Source organism: Myripristis murdjan, chromosome 17 (genome assembly GCF_902150065.1).
Source record: "Myripristis murdjan chromosome 17, fMyrMur1.1, whole genome shotgun sequence".
In the NCBI taxonomy this organism is placed as follows: Eukaryota; Metazoa; Chordata; class Actinopteri; order Holocentriformes; family Holocentridae; genus Myripristis; species Myripristis murdjan.
In genome coordinates, this window is record NC_043996.1 from 7899471 (window position 1) to 7915828 (window position 16358).

The window sequence follows — 16358 nt, forward strand, 5'->3', positions numbered from 1 at the left end:
TCTTAGGAAGTAAACCAGCGCACAAGGTGGTGTCTGACTGTCACCCCCACCTCCAGTTTGGCACCTTTGTGTGTGTGTGTGTATACAAGGCTGGAGGAGAGCGTGGGCGTGACAGCCACCCAGCCAGCACGTTGGCATGCCGGTGTATCTTTATTAATAACAGTAAAAGCATTGCGTGTTCCCATCCTTTTCCAGGAGGTATGCCAGTGCCCGAGGTGGCGTCTGACACTGCCAGCGCTGCCGCCATGTTGAGCCCCGTCCTCAACGCCTCCAACGGAGACGGCTCCGAGTCTGAAACCACCTCCGCCATCCTCGCCTCCGTCAAGGAACAGGTCAGAGCTGTGTATGTGTGTGTGTGTGTGTGTGTGTCTGTGTGTACGTGTGGGTGGGAGTGTGTGTGTGTGCACATGCAAGATAGAGAGGCTGTCACAAGTAATAAAACATGATTAGCAGAAAGTGAAGAGTGAGGATAATTTTCAGCAGTTCTCTCAGTGTGAACCAAGGCAACAGAAAACATCTCATCCCTCACAAAATATGCACTCCCCCTCTGGTCCGATCAGTAAGAAACGTCACCTCATTTTGACCTGAAACTGTAGCGCCCCCTTTTGGATTGGTCAGTGTAATATTGAATGTGCTGGAGTGCAGTAATGAGAGTCATCATTTCCCCAACTTTCACTAAAAGTTCAGAAGGAAAGAAGGAACAAGAGCTGTAGCTGCACATTGATTTCATTTTCCCTTTTCAAAAAGTACTTTAGGTTTTGTAGCTTGACTTAGGTAAGGGATTTCTTCTTATGCCTTTAGGAGTTGAAAATATTCATCAACTCTGAGTCTGTGTGTTTGTCTGTCTGCCTGTCTCAAAGGATTGCTGGTTTTATGTTGATGTGCTCTTCTCTTTCAACACCATTTTTATGTTGGACACATATCCTTTTCTAGTACATAATTTAGAAGCACACACATTTAGAAGTAGTTGCAAGGCGTTTTAATTTTAGATTAATGCTGCCTTGTTGTTTAGGTGTGTTGTCTGTACATACTGTACATACCTCACATATGTGTTGACACATAAGGCTTCAAGGAATTTGTGGTATAAAGACATTGCCAGGTTTCTGACATGTGAGCCCATGGCTGTAATGAGACTTTGGGGCAGGACTTAAGCCTCAGCCCATAAATTTGATACAAGCTTTCATCAAGATTTCTTTCATACATTTTAGATGACATTTTTGATATATTTTCCACAGAATTTTTGCATATTTCCAGTGGGGGATTAGCAAGCAAGTATATTTTGGTGCCAAGATATCAGGGTAAAAGTTAGAAGGAATCATGATTTAACTGTTGTTTCTTAATCACTTTTTTTCACATTTTATGATTTTTTATTCTAATATTTCTTAAAGTACAAATTCAAATGATTGCTGTTGTGTGCTTATATATACTGTAGATCCACACTGTACCAAAGCACAGCTTCTCTTTGTTTAACCGTAATACGGTGAAATATTTCATCACATTAAACATGCAGTACTTACGGTGTAGGCTAATTCTACCGTCATCAGTTTTCTGTAATGAAAAACCTACAAATTAGCAAGTCTACAAATTAGAAGACTGAAAAATATGCCTCCTCAGCGTTCCACCAAGGTCAGGATCACACTTAGTGCGCTGAGGGAGTTACTCACTGATGCAAGTTCATTCATTTCAAATGAGATAATCTGTCCCTGCTGCATCTTTTAGTTGCAGATGCATTGTGATTGTATGCAAGTATCATGTGGGTCAGATTTACGCCACCTGTGCGATTATGCATGTGTTTACTATCAGCTTTTTGTGAAGTTTTGCTGATGAATACATCAGCGAAAATGTTTAAAATTTATGTTAAACAGGCAAAAAACACAACTAGTCAGTTTCATCTCATCTCATTATGTCAGTGTATTTGAGCTACAGGATGTGTAGAAGTCTGCATGTAGCTGGCAGCAACATAAATTCATAACAGATTAAGTGTTGTCGTGCTGCAAGTGCAAATCACCTGCTGCATATATAGACATAATGATATGGATGGTATCTAGTGCTGTGTGTGTTTTGGGACAGAAACTAGACTGGAAAGACTTGACAGCCCCCATCAAAGTGCTTAATTTAGCTCTGTAGGTCACTATAGATACTTGGATGTGGCTTTTAGCCCAAAGAGAGAAAAATGTGCTCTTTTAGAATCTGTGGGAGTGTGTAGTTGTATTTGGCATGCAGTTTGTGTGTGTGTGTGTGTGTGTGTGTGTGTGTGTGTGTGTGTGTGCGTGGTAGAGTGGATGTACATGCATGTGTCCTTGAATCCTAAGGTGTAAAGTGTAGTTGAAGAAATATATTCTCAAATGGTCCATGCAGAAGCTAAAAAGAGTATGAGAAAATGCTGAGAGTAGAAAAGAAATGGATTCTACATGTTATCAACTGAAGTTGCTGAAAATGCTCTGGGAGTCCATTTCTGCTGAAAGCCAGCGGCAGAGCCAGTCAGTTCTTTGGGGTGTTTACTTTGGAATGGCACAGAGATTGGTGTCTTGACCAGTGTCTCTTTCTGCATAGTAGAAAAAATACAGGCCGAATAGTCACTCTTTCAGATCACTCTCTGTTTAATTCAATTATTCTGGCTGCTGAATGAGCAACAATTTTACTAGTGCACTATTAGGAATCATAATGGGTTTTAATTTTTTTTTTAAATATACTACTTAAAGCCAAATTTAGCACACTTTTTAAGTTGGCATTACACAGTTTATAACATACATCATTTGTCAAACCTTGGTAACAATTATGCATTTAAGGGATTTAAACTGCCTGCACAGAGTTGTTACTTATGGCGCCACCTGAACCTTCACATTAAATTACTTTTTACAGGTTAATGCATCAATAATCTAACCTTCAGAAAGGGGCGACTCTTCATATCGAATACTTACAAACTTACTCAGCATATTATCAGGGGCAGGGTAGAATAAAGAGGCACAAAAAGTGTCCTTATTCTGCTCCAGACAAGATTTTTTGTAAAATATTAACGTTGTAATGTTATCTTAATGTGGAGTTAAAAAATACTTGCAACAAGCTAGCATGGTATGCTTGGTACCTACGGATTCCTCAAGGCCTCAAGGTCTTTACATGACACTACTTTCTTCACACTATGTTAAAAAACTGAAATATGGAGAAGTATTGTCTAATTAACTCGGCTGTGACTTCTGCATGCCATGGCATTCTCTCAGGCTCCATACTGCCCAACAGGTGGTGAAGCATACTTTTTTTTTTCCAGCATGACAACGGAAGATTTAAATGACATTGGATTGACACATAAACATTCATTCTCTACATCCTTTTCCTAACGTTAGCCACAACCAACTTATGGCTAACCCTAACCTTAACCAACAAGCTGGAGAGAGAAAAATTCCTTTGCCTACCTGGGAAAAAAAATTCTCTGAGGGGAAGTGGCCCACATACACCCTAAACCACCCCTGGCTCCGTTATTGCTGCAAACAGGCCACATAGCCCTGTACTCACTCTCACACACACACACACACACACACAGGGATGGAGGGAGTGTTAGTTAGCTAAAGAATACATTTTCTTCAACGGTCTCCTCTCTTGCTCTCTCTCTCTCTCTCTGTCTGTCCTGCTGCCCCCACCTTTTCTTCTGCAAGTTTGAATCTTTTTATTTCATGCTCCAGCCTCATGGTGAAGTTGCTCTTCTCTCCTATCCAGTCGTTTGTCACTTCCTTTCATACATCTTCTCTTTGCATGTGTTACTGTTTTTTCTTCTCCTTTTCCATGTTTGGGCTGTTGCCCGTGTTTGTTAGCAGGCTGTGTATGAAGTCACAACAGGGAGTGTGCTTGTATTTTTGGGGGAGTTTTTCAGGCAGTTAGGGTCAGGCACTGGTTTACACACATGACTACACATGTGTGCGCGTTCTCACACACACACACACACACACACACATAGGATCTGTCTGCTTCCTGTCTATTGTGGCACATAGAGATGTGGTCAGGCGTGAGACCCCATGAAAAGGCTACGCACACACACACACACACAGTGAAATACACAAACATGCACGACAAATGGTTGTACACACACACACACACACACACACACACACACAGTGAAATACACAAACATGCATGACACATGGTTGTACACACACATACATACACACACACACACACACATGCACACATACACTCTCAAACACGACGATTTCACGGCTTCTGCCAATCAGATTTCCTTTGCCTCTGCCGACTCACACCAGGACATCCCTGCTTCTGTTTTTCCTCCCTTTCCTTGTGCCCTCATGAGATTGATTAGCCATTCTCTGTTGTATTTATCACATCTGTCAGCTTTTGTCCTCGTATCATTCATCATCTTCGCTGTCGACACATCTGCTAATGGGGGAGCACAGTGTGAATTGCCGACATTGAAAGAGTTTCTCTCCAAAGTGAGACATCCCCTCCTTTTCAAAGATCTGACATACTCCCCTACTGAATGATAGCTAAACTGAAAGTGTCATGTTGTATTGATTAAGCTGTATGAGCATCTTTGGTTAAAACACACTCAACAGTTGACGATCTATTTTGTGTATCTTTGAAATATAACAAAATAAGTGTTATTTAAAAATGTATTGAATCCCTCACCCACCCACCCCAAAAAAAGATGTCTAGTGCATACTCTCAACTGCCAATGAACCAAAAAATTTGTCTCCATGTTTGGTGCTGTGGTGTTTCTGCACTTCTAAGTGATCACCAGCCAATCAAACAGTGTGGGCGGGACTTTCCTGTGCACTAGAGGATTTTTGGCCTGTTATTGGAGTGGAACCATAGCATAATCAAGGGTGGGCGTGCACAACAGAAGTACACACACAGACAGTGTCATGGTGACCCCACCTGCTTTTTGTTGTTTTTTATGTTATGTTTTTATTTGTAGACCTGACTGCAAGTGTAAGGGAATCTCTATTTAGTGTTGGCAAAAAAAAAAAAAAAAAATCAACCAATATTTTTAACCAGATCACAAAGTTTTCTTGGTAGTCGCCTCCATCTTTCCTCGTAAAATAATACATGCCCACTCAATTACCACTTGAGAACAGCTATTTTCTGGTTCCACCTGAGAACCAATTTTTCCATTTGGGAACAAATCGATATTTGGTGGAAATGCAAAGAATGATTCAAACTTTGATGCGCAAACCAAAACGAAAGCGGGTCTTTGTTGGTGGAAAAGGCATACCTTGGTGAACAACAAATGTAAAAACTTTCATGAACTGGCTTTTTGAATCACTCTTGTTTTATGTCAATCAGCAATTAGAGAGAGTAGCAACATTAAACATTAAAATCAGCATTCAGAAAGGTTATTACTTGAAAGTCTGTGTCCTATTTCATTATTTGGACTTTGTGATGAAAGCTGGGCAGGATCTCATGTTCTTCTCATGTTAAATCTGCTGTATTCAACCTGATGGAAACACTGGTCATGTCCTAATATCTAAATCTGGAATCTGGATCACAAAAACAGCAAACATTGATTTGATTTAATTAAAATGATTACTAAAATTGCAATGGTAATTTGTTAAACGACTAAAAAGTTCTCGCATTTCTGTAACATGACCATAGTCACTTACCAGATAATGCTCCACCTCAGTTCGCTGGCCTTTTGTTTTCTCCTGGAGTTACATCACCATCTCCTAGCAGTCATCTCCACAGGTTACATCACACATCACATACATTCTAGTGGAGGAGTTTGAGCATAACCGTGAACCCTGCGCCACGACTGAATTCACTGCATCTGAACGAGAAGATGCTGCACATGCTTTTCATTTCAGTGCTCCCATATTCCATAAAGAATCTCAAAAGAGACGATTGTTGTTTTATTTCTTTTTGACTAACATCTGCTGATGGCCAGCCTGTTCATCCTCTTTAGTACAGGAAGACATTTTTTATTTTTATTTTTGATAGTGGATATTTTATGTTTTTATGTTTTTTGCTAAAGGTTGTTGTATGCTCTTGAGTAGGGCCAGACTATTATTTTTTAGATTGAAGTTTGTGATAGTCTATATTTTGTTAATTTACTATCCTTAAATTTGGATTTATCACAGCCCTCAGACCTTCTTCAGACTGCCAGCCCAAATCTGTTTTTTGGCATATCTAGAATGTATCTATATTTTTTTTAGAAAGTCTAGACAGCCAAAAACCACATTAAATGTGATTTTTGCAAATCGGATCCAAGCCACATGTGGAGGTGGTTTGAAATGCGATTCCAATTGGATTTCTACAGATGCGTCTCAGTCTGGATGCTCTGGCCGCTCACATCAGATTTCGAAGTTTCTTTTGTGTCACTCACAATACGACACACAACAATGTCAAATCCAGAGTGACAGAGGTGCATCAGAGCAGCTGAGCAGAATCCATGTGGCACTTGAGGGGGAGGCTTCTCTACATCTCTCCTGCTTCCTCGTTGGGAAGCCACATCATCATTGTACATAGTTACTGATGCCCACGTTGTTACCACAGCAACCCATGCAGATAGGTTGGTGACATCTGGACACACAAATCTGGTCTGGTCACTTGCAAATAACAGTGTTGACAGTCTGTCTGAAAGATCTGACTTGAAAAACAAATCTGATATTCCTGCAGTCTGATAAAGGCCTTACATACTGACTTACATACATCACTGAAGCCGATTGTATAAAATACGGTAAAACAGTGGAACTATTTCTCTGCTCAGATAAAATAACTAGCTGTGGTTCCTCATATCAGCGAAGGACAAAACTGACTTTCCTGTGTCTACTTATTGATAAAATGCCAAATATATGCCTAAAATGCCTGATATATCAGCAAACTGATAGATCAGTCTGCTTCCTCAGCCACCAACCAGCTGGTGACAGTGCCGCCCACTGTTTTCACAACCCAGAGAAACAGCAATCTGTTGATTGATACAGATAGATGATAGATGAAAGCTTTTGTTGCATTCAGACCTTCGTCAATAGGATAGCATGAGAAGACACAGGTGAAAAGAGAATGAAGTTGGGGCAGGGAGAAGCAAAGTTTGTGTAGTTCATTCATATCAAGAGTTCAGGGGGGAGAGAAAGGGCAGCCATAGGCAAAAAAAAAAAAAAAAAAAAAAAATCAATCATGCAGCATTTCTAATGGATATCAAATCAAATAGCTTTCAGGCAGAGTATGGTGGTTTCTGGAGCCTCTCAGCCATGGGATAATTAATGTGAATCATGATGCTCTATGGAACAGCTCTCTCTAATTGGCACTGTAGCAGAACATGGCCTTCTCTCAGGTCTGACCCCCCGTTCCCAGGAATTCAAACTGAAAGCATTTTGTATTTAGATAATTGAAGTTACACCTTCAGTTTTCACCGTAACGCTAATTAAACTTTTTTCAGCTTTCCTCTTCACACATCATTACTTCATCATAACACTGCTGGTGAAATGTTACCAGTGTGAATTTTCCCACTGAATCACACTTTCTTTGTATATTTGGTGGCTCTGTAACAACTTGAGGAATGGCTTTGGGTAACTGGAACACATTTTAACATTTTGGAGGGATTTTTTTTTCATCAGCTGAGTATTTTAGCATAAACGCTTGAATCCTCACCATATCATACAATTAGTATTATGACTTGTCAGATTAAATTTGAGATTATTAAAATTAACATTATGACAGCCTTTCAAATCAGTGATCACATTGTTTATTGTATTCAGTCTTGGCAGACTTTTTTTTCTTTCTTTTTTTAAGTGTTTTCCTACAGTGACCCCATGATAATATTGGGTGTTATCAGCCTTTCCTCCCCCTCCTGCTGTTACCCACTTAATTTGTTTATTAAGGATTAATTAAGATTAGTTTGGCATAGGCTGACTCATTAAATTGCTAAATACAGTTCTCTCTCCCTCTCTAACTTCACAACACAGTTAGATATTCATAAGAAGTGATTTCAGCATGGATCAAATATTTATTTTGTTTTATTTCTCATTCAAGGGGCATACAGAAAGAGGAAAAGCAGCGCATTTAAGGGATTTGGGGAGAGACTGTTGTGTGGGCACTTTGTCTTGCGTTCTCTCTCACTCTCTCTCTCTCTCTGTCTCTCTCTCTCTCACTCTCTCTCTCTCTCTCTCTCTCTCTCTCTCTCTCCCCGTTGCTCTGTTTGGCAAAGTGTTGGCATTTGAGACACTTTATTTCTTTATTTCCACTCATGGGATGACTCGAGGCCAAAACACCAAAGTGGAAATAGGGCAATATATCTTGGCAATGTAAGTGTGTGTATTTGTGTGTATTTCTGCACACAGCTATGTGCATACTGTATACATGCACATGTGTTTGAGTACAAATATGTGTGTGTGTGTGTGTGTGTGTGTGTGTGTGTGTGTGTGTGAGTGAGTTTGTGTCCTTGTGTAGAGTGTTAGTATTCATAGTTTTGAACGCCTTCTTGAGTGTGACTTTCTTGGCTGCTTGTGCAGCTGTCTTCACCTCTGACTGACTCAGGCAATCCTGACAGGGAGCTAAAGCAGTGCATTGTGGGCAGGGGCCGGAATGGCCCGCAGGCGTGTACAATTGGCAGTTCAATCTTCCTGCCATCTCTCTCGTCTGCTACCTGCCACTGAAACCACACAGTCTGGGCATTGCATGGGAGAGGGAGGTGGTGTGTGTTATACACAGTGAATGTGTTTAGAGTATTTATTGTGCTAAGTGTGTGCATGTGTGTGGTCAAGAGATTGTGCGTACCGTCTTAGACAGCCTTCCATGCTGCTTGTATTCCAGGTTTAGGGGTTGAGTTCAGTCCTCCGGTCTCAACTTAACAAGTTTGGCTCAGTGAGTTACATTATGCACGGTGCTGAGAGGGAGAAGATACTGTACTTTATATTTGATGAGAATCAGTCCACTGGTAGGCTTCAGGGCTGCTGAATAGAGACTCGGAGTGGCTGGAAGCAGTCTGGGCAGCTTTATTCTCCTGCTGCGGCTGATTATTTGATTACAGGGAAGAAAGAGACCAATGTGCCAGCAGAGCTTCAGCTTAGCTTTAGTCTGGGTCTTACTGCGTTTGCTGGGTTTGTTTCTGTGAAATCAGTAATGCTCTATCCTACTTGTGCTCAAAAACATAACATATGTATGCAAAGACATAAATAATTTAATAAGAGGTTATAATGTTCTTTGCTTTCATACCAGCAATTTATATGTTTATGTATATGTAAAAGCGCCAGGATCTATAACATGAATGACATTGCCCTCCAAATCATATGTTTTTTATATGCCTTCAAAACTTTTTATCTCTGTTTTCTCTTTTTTCCTCATACATTTTTTTCCACTGAAATTTTTTTATCATTCGATTTTTTCAATGATGAACCTTTAGTTTTTGTTTTTCTTTTGGTTTTGGATTTTCTTTTGAGTGATAATTTACGTAAGGATCCTCTCCTTGCTGCAAGAAACATTCATCTTTCTTCAGCTGAGACAGACAGCACCTGCAGATTCAGTATTTAGGGGGAAAGAAGAATGGTGATCCTTCAAGCCACAGGAAATATAGCTACTGAGGTAAAAAAAAAAAAAAAAATCAGTTCAAATGCATCTCAGCGGCAAATTCTTAGCAAGTTGTAAACCTTCATACTTGAATTTGTGGCTAACTCACATTCACATTGTGAACACACACACATTTTTGTTTTCTCATGTGACAGGCATATTTTCGGTAATGCTCCTGTGTGGATGTGTGGATTTTTTGTTCTTATTTTTTTTATAATGAATGACTAAATTTCCATATCCGTGTGGCGATTTGCTGAAAGCACCAGTCCTGTCAGTCTTGCCTCTTAAGTTTCTCTGTGTCCTCGTCTTCATGTTTTGATAGTCTCTTGGTCCTCTTAGTAGTCTCTCAATCCTGCCACTATAGGATTAAAGCCTCATTTCCTATGCAGTGTAACAAAACAATTTTACCTTGATGATTGTTGAACAATTTTTTTGCTTTTCACTCGGTTTCAACACCAAAAGCTGCACATACAATACACCACACTCTGCTCAACAAAGACACGACACTCTGAATATTTTACAGTTTCACATAATTCATGAGCCTCTAACCACAAGCCTAAAATTGGTTTTAGCACCATTGCAAAGGGGGTGGTGAAAACACAGACTCCATGGCTAGAAGAGGAATTAAACCCCGGGTCTATAACCGCAGCTATTGGAAAACAAGACAAATCTGTCTGGTTTGGGATGAAAATTTAAGTAGTTTTGGTATCTAGAGTGCGCTAAATCTCCCTGAGTCAATCATCCCCCTTGATGTATTTCAGGCGAGATTTTCCTTTTCTCTTTCTTCTTTCATTTTGTGCCTCTTTGTGCCCTCCCTCTTTCTATCGATCTATCTATCTATCAGTGTTTCTCTCTGCTGACTCGTTTTGGCTTATTTCTTCTTACGTCTGGGACCATTTTCTTACCAGCTGGGTGTAACTAGTAATTTTTCGGCCTAAAACAACAGCCCCGGAAAGCAGCGGTCTTAGCTACATAGCCGCCGTGACATTTTCTCATCGAACGTTCCCCTTCTGAAACAGCTAAATGCCAGGCGGACACCACAGGGCACAATTAGACCATGTTGCAGTGGAGAGAGATGGAGAGAGCCACAGCTTAGACACACACACACACACACACACATACACTATATTACCAAAAGTATTCGCTCACCCATTCAAATGATCAGAATCAGGTGTCCTAATCACTTGGCCTGGCCACAGGTGTATAAAATCAAGCACTCAGGCATGCAGACTGTGAAACAAGACATTTGTGAAAGAATGGGCCGCTCTCAGGAGCTCAGTGAATTCCAGCGTGGAACTGTCATAGGATGCCACCTGTGCAACAAATCCAGTCGTGAAATTTCCTTGCTCCTAAATATTCCACGGTCAACTGTCAGCTCTATTATAACAAAATGGAAGCGTTTGGGAACAACAGCAACTCAGCCACGAAGTGGTAGGCCACGTAAAGTGACGGAGAGGGGTCAGCGGATGCTGAAGCGCATAGTGCAAAGAGGTCGCCGACTTTCTGCACAGTCAATTGCTACAGAGCTACAAACTTCATGTGACCTTCAGATTAGCCCAAGTACAGTACGCAGAGAGCTTCATGGAATGGGTTTCCATGGCCGAGCAGCTGCAGCCAAGCCACACATCACCAAGTGCAATGCAAAGCGTCGGATGCAATGGTGTAAAGCACGCCGCCACTGGCCTCTAGAGCAGTGGAGACGCGTTCTCTGGAGTGATGAATCACGCTTTTCCATCTGGCAATCTGATGGACGAGTCTGGGTTTGGAGGTTGCCAGGAGAACGGTACATTTCAGACTGCATTGTGCCGACTGTGAAATTTGGTGGAGGAGGAATTATGGTGTGGGGTTGTTTTTCAGGAGCTGGGCTTGGCCCCTTAGTTCCAGTGAAAGGAACTTTGAATGCTTCAGGATACCAAAACATTTTGGACAATTCCATGCTCCCAACCTTGTGGGAACAGTTTGGAGCGGGCCTCTTCCTCTTCCAACATGACTGTGCACCAGTGCACAAAGCAAGGTCCATAAAGACATGGATGACAGAGTCTGGTGTGGATGAACTTGACTGGCCTGCACAGAGTCCTGACCTGAACCCGATAGAACACCTTTGGGATGAATTAGAGCGGAGACTGAGAGCCAGGCCTTCTCGACCAACATCAGTGTGTGACCTCACCAATGCGCTTTTGGAAGAATGGTCAAAAATTCCTATAAACACTCTCCTCAACCTTGTGGACAGTCTTCCCAGAAGAGTTGAAGCTGTAATAGCTGCAAAAGGTGGACCGACATCATATTGAACTCTATGGGTTAGGAATGGGATGGCACTTCAGTTCATAGTATGAGTAAAGGCAGGTGAGCGAATACTTTTGGTAATATAGTGTACATAAGGAGCAAGCTTGCTTCCCAAGCTGCCCACCACTGTCCCACAGTCATTTATTTTACTTTACTAATTGCTTTAATGGGGTTTACAGGAGCCGGGCTGTTCCTGTAAGCTACTTGCTATAGACCCACAGACTCTCTGTGTCTGTCTTCTGTCTCCATTAATAGGCTTCAATTAGACTTGAATCTTTTGTAATGAAATCAGCCAACAAACACTTGACTGGAGATCTTGCACTTTAAGAAATAGTTTATTGTTGTCCTTTTCATTTCATTGTTTAGCTACAATTACACACACATTGACACATTAGGCCAAAAGTGGCCTTACATAAAAGGAGATGGGCTATAGGATATCGATGTCCTCCACCACAATACGATGCAGTTTGTCTGATTGCTTATTAATTATGGGATTTATCAATGCTTAGACAGGTTGTGTAGACTCTAACCTGAAATGATTGTAACGTAATTTTACACAAGCATGAATAAATGCCACCTTTCAAATATGGTTAAATATTTGCAGTGGCAGGTAGATTTTCTTAGTCCACCAGACATGGTGGTGGGTTCAATGAAATAGCCTGCAGTTCACTGCAGAGAATTAGCAAAAAAAAAAAAACAATGGCAAAACCAAAATAAAAAGAAAGAAAATTACCAGAAAATTAACACAAAAAAGATTTTTAAAATGTTACAAGAAATTTGTTTTTCTTATTATTGATTATTCTGTATTATTCTGTATATTTCAGCATCAGATCAGTAATGCTGGATGGACATCATATGTCTTGTCTTTAAACACTGAGGCTGCGTTCAGATGCCTTTCACAAGCATTTAAGTACCATAAGTCTCCCAATTTGCTATTGGTATAATAATTGGATAATGTAAAGATATCAGCACAATATCAGCTGTGTCCAAATTTATTCCAAAATATATTAATGCCAACCTTCAAAAATCACATAGACATGCAATCTTTGCACTTACATCCTGTGCTTCCAAGCCAGGAGTTGCCCAGTAAAATGTCGAGTTGATCAAGTTGATCCGTCCAGTTTTAGCCAAGCTGTCAGCCGACAGCCACTTTTATCTGTGTGATTAAACCTGTGGCCAGTCAGCCTGTGGGTAAACAGCCTTGTAAGCTGAGCCAATCCTAATTTGAATAAAGAAATGACCTGAGGCCGGAGCTTTACATGTACAGCATGTGTGTGGACAGAAGTTAGTCTGGGTCATACAGAGGGTCTGAGAGATTGTGGGAGGGGGGGAGAGGAAGTGAGAGGAAGGAGATAAAGAAAAGAAAGAAAAGAGATAGAGATAGTAGATATTGCACAGAGAGGAAGTGAAGGAGCAGTCCCCTCTTCTCTGGACTTGGTGGTGCTTTAGGAGAGGATTGGGACCTGTTGGGAAGCCATGGGCTCCACTCTCGAGTCAGACTGCATCTGGGTAATTTATTTTATTCATCCATTTATTTTATTTATCTCTGTACATTTTTTTTAGTTCTTTTTTTGTGTGAAGCTTACCTCATGTTCTGATGTTTGCTGTTTGATGGCCCCCACTCAAACACATAATTCATCACTGAACCAGACGCAGCAAGTGCATTGTATCAAAAATTACTTAACTCTTTCTGGTGGCTCACAATAGCATTTGCCATATTTGTTCTGTGTCTCTAAAACCTTTTTCTACAAGTCAGGCTCTTTGGGAGCATAATACGTGAATATACATTGAATTTTGATGGATTGCACCTTTAAAGTAGCAGCAGTTGACTATGAAATGTGCATCTCCTTATTGCAGTAGCTTAGTAAGAAAGTTACATGTGCTTTCTGTTGATGCAGATGATGACATCTACCACTGTGTGTGTGGGTGTGTGTGTGTGTGTGTGTGTGTGTGTATGTTTGTGTGTGTGTTTGTGTGCACTCTTCTTTAACCCCAGTGATGGGCTTTATTACACACACTCCTTACATCCCATTGTGGCCCATAACGTTAAACTGAGGCAGAACCCGTGGTGCATCTGTGTGTGCATGCATCTGTGTGCTTGAATAGGTGTGTGTGTGTGTGTGTGTGTGTGTGTGTGTGTGTGTGTGCGCGCACGCGCTCATGCCTACTCTTGCGGGCCTGAGTGCTGGCATGCAAGCTTGTAAGTACTTCAGTGTGTGTATGTGTGTGTATGCGTGTATGTGTTGTGCGCCTACTCTCTTGAGTTTGTGTGGGTGTGGGTGTGGGTGTGTGTGTGTGTGTGTGTGCTCTTCTTGTGTTATGCCCTCCTTCCATTGCTCTCCTCTTCTGTCTTTGCCCCCCCCATCTACCCCCCTTTGCTTTTCAGTGGGGGGGCGCAGATGGCCTGGTCAGGGTGAAAGAGAGAGAGAGACAGAGAGGGAGGGAGAGGGAGAGAGAGACAGAGAGAGACAGAGAGAGAGAGACAGAGAGAGAGAGAGGTTCTGGCGAGTGGTGGGGCTTTGGCAGGGTCGGCTGGTGGGAGGGCCCATTGTGATGCAACGTTGCATAAATAATGCCACGGGGCTTCTAAATGCTCCGTTGCCATGGGGACCTTTGTGCCTGACTGAACACTGTGTGTGTGTGTGTGTGTGTGTGTGTGTGTGTGTGTGTGTACTCTTTCATGGCCCCTGGGGAGAGAGAGAAAGAGAGACATAGAGGGAGAGAGAAGGGGGAGTCAGCTCAAGTGACACTTGTAGTCTCTCTCTCTCATTCTTTCCCTGTCTTTTCTCTCTCTCTCTCATGTCTGTGTCTCTCTCTCACTCCGTGTGTGTCGACCCAGGACAGATGATTGTTTGGAGGAGAGAGAGAGGGAGCGTTGTTGTCGCTGTTTGACCGTCAGTAAAGAAAAGTGGGATACGTTACTTTCTATGGTTTTGTGTCTTTTTGTGAAGTATGGTCCATGTGAAGGTATGTGTGCGCTTCATTCTCCTGCTTACTGCCTCTCTTTGTCTCTGGCTCTGGCTCTGTCCCTCTCTCTGTCAGACTGTATGTCCATTGGAACCTTTTTTTTTCCTTTTTACTACTGACCATCTTCTTTTCTTCAGAATGTCTTATACTACCTCCATCTCTTTCCCCTCTCTGTCTTCCTCTCCTTCTCCGCCTGCTTGTGCTGCTGTAACAGGTGTCTGCCTGTCAGCCTTGAACTGGAGGGAACGGAGAGAGGAGAGCCAGGGAGAACGGGTGTGGGGGGGGGGAGTAATCGCTTTTGTTTTGTTGCTTTCAAGAACCCTCGCAACCGAATTCTCATGGCTCCGTATCCAGTTAGTTAGTCAGCTTGCTTAGCCCCTCAGCTGAGGGAAAACCAAAAACAAATAAACAAATAATAAATAAAAAACCCTGGATTTTCATCTTTTCCTTCATCTTCTGTGAGTTGCTGCTTCTTGGTGTCTCGAAGTGGTTGTTTTCTCCCTCAGTTTTCTTCTCGTTGCATCAGCTGATGAGATTATTTGGATGGATTTGACTGCAAGAAGTCAGACATATGAAAAATGTTTTTCAAGATGCAAATACAGATGCGGCTGGCTATAAGCTACGGCGGAGGCTACCCAATTCTAGCAGTTGGAAAACAGATTTTTATGACTTTTGCAACCAGTGCAGTATTTGTGCATGATGAATACACCTGGTCTCTGGAACATTGCCTCATTGGTTGACTTACCTGTTAAGCAATGAGAACATGGACATCAAGCTCAGCCATGTATGCCCAGTAGATTTTTCACTCCAATGCTCCATGCTAACATTTCAGTTTACGTTATGCTGAGTGGTAGCAGGCAGCTTGCATTATCCAACTTAGGCCATAAGAAGTTTCTATTACATGGCCTCTTGATTAATGAATAAGCTTAATAAGCAGCTGCATATCATCAGCAGAGTGAGGTTTAGCTCCATTAGCTCTATGGAAAAAGGGAAATAGTTCCTGACAGTTGAAAACATTTTATATTTCATAATTTAGCTTTAGACCTGCTACCAGTTTTCATTTTCTTAGTTTATAAATAATGCTTGTTGCCTCTTATTACCTAACATGTATGCTGAAGTGCTGACATGGAGCACTACAGATCTACCGGGAACATAAGGATGATTTTAGTGTTTATGTACTCATTGGTTAATGCATAAGCTGACCAATGAGCCAAAATCTCCTGCTGTATTTGTTAAAGCATATCCAAATGTGTGCAAACATACATCCTGATGCATGTACCAGAGCAAGGCGGGGAACAGGAGACACACTTTAGGCTGGAGCTTCACAGCGGTGTGTGTTAACCTACATATGTCCACATCAACAGACTCTGCCATGGCTGCTCATATAATATACATAAGTTTGTGTTTTAACAGCATAACAGATCACTTGTTTGGTGGATGCTTTTATGCAAAGTGCTTTGTCATAGATACAGACAATGGAGGGTGTAAGCCATAACCTTGGTTGTGTTAGTGCCTTGCAGCACATGAAGCTACACGGCCCCCATGTCCTTATTTAGCTCTGGATGCATGTTCAGATTGCAATCCAGTTGCCAGAATAAAAT

The 16358-nt window shown here is 41.6% G+C and overlaps 1 protein-coding gene across 4 annotated transcripts in view; it reads left to right on the forward strand.

The window, feature by feature from the left end:
* Positions 1–200: 200 nt before the first annotated feature.
* The window catches only part of ctnnd2b (catenin (cadherin-associated protein), delta 2b), a 134583-nt gene continuing 118425 nt past the window's right edge, over positions 201–16358 (forward strand). For all 4 annotated transcript variants that reach the window (XM_030074864.1, XM_030074866.1, XM_030074865.1 and 1 more), the window contains exon 1: positions 201–332. In XM_030074864.1, the coding sequence (XP_029930724.1) occupies positions 201–332 (132 nt within the window). The remainder of the gene's footprint in view (positions 333–16358) is intronic.